This window comes from Salvelinus sp. IW2-2015, unplaced genomic scaffold (assembly GCF_002910315.2).
Source record: "Salvelinus sp. IW2-2015 unplaced genomic scaffold, ASM291031v2 Un_scaffold11003, whole genome shotgun sequence".
Taxonomy (NCBI): domain Eukaryota; kingdom Metazoa; phylum Chordata; class Actinopteri; order Salmoniformes; family Salmonidae; genus Salvelinus; species Salvelinus sp. IW2-2015.
The window spans coordinates 1-4055 of NW_019952260.1; the positions used below are offsets into that span (position 1 = coordinate 1).

Below are 4055 nucleotides of genomic sequence, written 5' to 3' on the forward strand. Positions count from 1 at the left end.
ACTAGGTGAGAATTTTGGCATGGTGAGCCCCAGACAGAGGGTGATGACCTCATCTTGACTTCTTCATTTTCTAAAATTGCGCACACAGTTGTTTGCGCTTCTCACCACAGCTGCGTTGCCTATGTCCTGTAGCCGCATCCCAGCCTTGTTGCAGGTCTACAATTTTTATCCCTGATGTCCTTACACAGCTCTCCTGGTCTTGGGCCATTGTGGAGAGGTTGGAGTCTGTTTGATTGAGTGTGTGGACAGGGTGTCTTTTATAACAGGTAACGGAGTTCAAACAGGTGCAGTTAATACAGTAATGATGGGAACGGAGGAGGGCTTCTTAAGAAAAAACTAACAGTCTGTGAGAGCCGCGAATTCTTACTGATTGGTAGGTGTCAAATACTATATTCATGCAATAAAATGCAAATTAATTACTTAAAAATCAACAATGTGTATTTTCTGGATTTTTGATTACAGAACCTCATACAATGCTTTGTAAGTATGAAAAACCTGCAAAATCGGCAGTGTATCAAAATACTTATCTCCACACTGTATATCTAAAAAGTTTGTATCATAATTGATCAGTTCCCTAGAATTGAAAGTCTCCTATCCAAGATGGTACATTTTTAGTCCATGTCTGACCCTCTTCCCTCCTCCTCTTTCTTCCCTTCCTCCTTCCCCTCCCCTCAGGTAAACCGCTAATAGTGATGGGGAAGAACCATGTGTCCGGTTCACCCACCCAGAACAGGCCGTCTGGAAGAGAACAGAGAGAGAGGAGCAGTACCAGCCACAGGGAGACCGGATGCACTGCCAACACAGCCTCCAGGGGGAGCCAGAGGACTGGACTACGCTCAGCGAGAACTACTGGAGAAAACAAGGGATAGACATCAAACTGGAGATGAGAAGAGTGTGGGAGAGGGAGGGAACTGCTAGAGAAACAAGGGATAAGATAAAACTAGTGATGGGGAGAAAAAAACAAGGAGGGAGGAGATGGATGGAGGGAGGGAGGAGGGAGGGAGGGAGGGAGGAGAGGGAGGGAGGTGGGAGAAGGAGCAGAGAGGGAGGGAGAGAGGGAGAGAGACTTCCCTTTTTCCACATTTTGTTACAGCCTTATTCTAAAATTGATTAAATGTTTTTTTTTTCGTCAATCTACACACAATACCCCATAATGACATCACAATACCCCATAATGACATCACAATACCCCATAATGACATCACAATACCCCATAATGACAAAGCAAAAACAGTTTTTTTGACATTTTTGCTAGTCAGGATTGAGGGAAAGATGAACGGAGCAAAGTACAAAGAGATCCTTGATGAAAACCTGTTCCAGAGCGCTCAGGACCTCAGACTGGGGTGAAGGTTCACCTGCCAACAGGACATCGACCCTAAGCACACAGCCAAGACAACACAGGAGTGGCTTGGTGTCACGCCCTGACCTTAGTTATCTATGTTTTCTGGTTAGGTCAGGGTGTAACGACTTTCCTCTTCTTCTGACGAGGAGTAAGAGATATCGAACCAATGTGCAGCGTGGTAAGTGTCCACTTTAATATGTAAAACTGAACACTACAAAAAATACAAAACAACAAAGTGAATGAACAAACGAAAATCAAAACAGTCCCGTATGGTGCAAACACAGACACAGGAAACAACCACCCACAAAACACAATAGACAACAGGCTACCTAAATATGGCTCCCAATCAGAGACAACGACTGACACCTGCCTCTGATTGGGAACCATACTAGGCCCAACACATAGAAATATAACAACAGAACAAAACATAGAAAAACAACATAGAATGCCCACCCCAATGTCTTGGGTTTTGTAGGTCTAGGGGTTTTTGTATGTCTATGGTGGCCTGATATGGTTCCCAATCAGAGGCAGCTGTTTATCGTTGTCTCTGATTGGGGATCATATTTAGGTAGCCATTTTCCCTTTTGGTTTTGTGGGTTCTTGTCTATGTGTAGTTGCCTGTTCAGCACGGTTCGTTTTGTTGTTTTGTTAGTTTTGTTCAGTGCTCATTCTTATATTAAAGAGAATGTATGCATAACACGCCGTCGTAGGTCTCCTCCCTACGACGGCCGTGACACTTGAGGACAAGTCTCTGAATGTCTTTGAGTGGCCCAGCCAGAGCCCGGACTTGAACCCGATCGAACATCTCTGGAGAGTCCTGAAAATAGCTGTGCAGCGACGCTCCCCATCCAACCTGACAGAGCTTGAGAGGATCTGCAGAGAATAATGGGAGAAACTCCTCAAATACAGGTGTGCCAAGCTTGTAGCTTCAAACCCAAGAAGACTGAAGGCTGTAATCGCTGCCAAAGATGCTTCAACAAAGTAACTGAGTAAAGGTCTGAATTATTGTGTGTAGATTGATGAGGGGTGAAAAAACGATTTAATCAATTTAAGAATAAGGCTGTAAGGTAACAAAATGTGGGAAAATCCAAGGGGTCTGAATGCTTTCCGAAAGCCCTGTATATATGACCCTATTATAAAGTATGAAAAGTTCATTCATGCTTTACCATCATGTAGGTTTTATACTTGTATTGTGTACTAGATCAAATGGGTTGGAAAAAAGTTTTTTTTCTCAGACATAAATAAACAATTCCAGGTGAAAGCCACAGGTCATAGCTTTCTAGGAGGGAGGGGGCACTGTTACATTCATACAATATTGCCCTCGTGCTTTATGACTAAAAACCATAGCTCAACGTCTATCATCTCAACTGGTCCCCGGGGGTCTCTCTCCCAGACTGCAGGACATGGAGATTCAGTACCGGAGGGAGAAGGAAGAAGCTGACCTGTTACTGGAACAACAGAGACTGGTAAGACTGAGGGTTAGGGTCAGTACAGGAGAGAGAAGGAGGAGACTGACCTGTTACTGGAACAACAGAGACTNAACAACAGAGACTGGTAAGACTGAGGGTTAGGGTCAGTACAGGAGAGAGAAGGAGGAGACTGACCGGTTACTGGAACAACAGAGACTGGTAAGACATGTGGATTAACCCTTTCCCCTCAGTACACAGACTCAGACAGTGGAGACGACTCTGATAAGAGATCCTGTGAAGAGAGCTGGAGACTGATTTCTTCACTCAGAGAGAAACTACCTGCTAACAAGGTACACAGTTATATAACTACACTACCAGGCAAACGTTTACACACCTTCTCATTCAAGGGTTTTTCTGCATTTTTACTATTTTCTACATTGTAGAATAATATTGAAGACATCAAAACTATGAAACAACACATATGGAATCATGTAGTAACCAAAAAAAAGTGTTAAACAAATCAAAACATGTTATATTTTTTGAGATTCTTCAAAGTAGCCACCCTGTGCGTTGATAACTGCTTTACACACTCTTGGCATTTTCTCAACCAGCTTCATGAGGTAGTCACCTGGAATGCATTTCAATTAACAGGTGTGCCTTGTTAAAAGTTAATTTGTGGAATTTCTTTCCTTAATACGTTTGAGCCAATCAGTTGTATTGTGACAAGGTAGGGGGGGTATACAGAAGATAGCCCTATTTGGTAAAAGACCAAGTCCATATTATGGCAAGAACAGCTCAAATAAGCAAAGAGAAACAACAGTCCATCATTACTTTAAGGCATGAAGGTCAATCACTCTGGAAAATGTCAAGAACTTTGAAAGTTTCTTCAAGTGCTATTTACTATTATTCTACAATGTAGAAAATAGTAAAAAATAAAGAAAAACCCTTGAATGAGTAGGTGTGTCCAAACTTTTGACTGGTACTGTATATGTGTATGTTGTAATTCTGTAGGTCCAGTCGATAGTAAAGCGTTGTGGCCTGCCCAGTAGTGGTAAACGTCGGGAGCCACTCAGGGTCTATCAGATCCCTCAGCGTCGACGAATCAGCAAAGACCCCAAACGAGTTACCATCAGAGACCTGAGGATGCAGGCGGTCAAAGAGATCTGCTACGAGGTACGGTTACCACCCCAAATACACCCCACTGGCTCTGTCTAAAAGGTGTTGAGTTACTGAGTGGTCTAGTCTAAAAGGTGTTGAGTTACTGAGTGGTCTAGTCTAAAAGGTGTTGAGTTACTGAGTGGTCT

General features: G+C 43.1%; 1 protein-coding gene across 2 annotated transcripts; it reads left to right on the top strand.

The window, feature by feature from the left end:
• Positions 1-668: 668 nt before the first annotated feature.
• LOC112080017 (kinesin-like protein KIF1C) lies at positions 669-4049 on the top strand. 2 transcript variants are annotated; one of them, XR_011479440.1, is made up of 4 exons: positions 669-894; positions 2736-2970; positions 3003-3101; positions 3763-4049. XR_011479440.1 is itself a non-coding variant. In XM_024145806.2 (4 exons), exons 1-4 carry the CDS (start codon positions 788-790, stop codon positions 3964-3966), a joined length of 483 nt encoding a protein of 160 aa, XP_024001574.2. In that variant the 5' UTR covers positions 671-787; the 3' UTR covers positions 3967-4049. The 2 variants fall into 2 exon arrangements, 1 of the variants encoding a protein (XP_024001574.2); XM_024145806.2 differs by having other exon boundaries at positions 671-894; positions 2736-2808.
• The last annotated feature ends 6 nt before the right edge of the window (positions 4050-4055 follow it).

Excerpts from the sequence above, each read along its gene's own strand:
- LOC112080017 (XM_024145806.2), top strand. The coding sequence starts at position 788 with ATGCACTGCCAACACAGCCTCCAGGGGGAGCCAGAGGACTGGACTACG. Across the intron at positions 895-2,735 it reads AAACTGGAGATGAGAAGAGT|ACTGCAGGACATGGAGATTC; the intron begins GTGGGAGAGGGA and ends TCTCTCTCCCAG. Across the intron at positions 3,102-3,762 it reads AGAAACTACCTGCTAACAAG|GTCCAGTCGATAGTAAAGCG; the intron begins GTACACAGTTAT and ends GTAATTCTGTAG.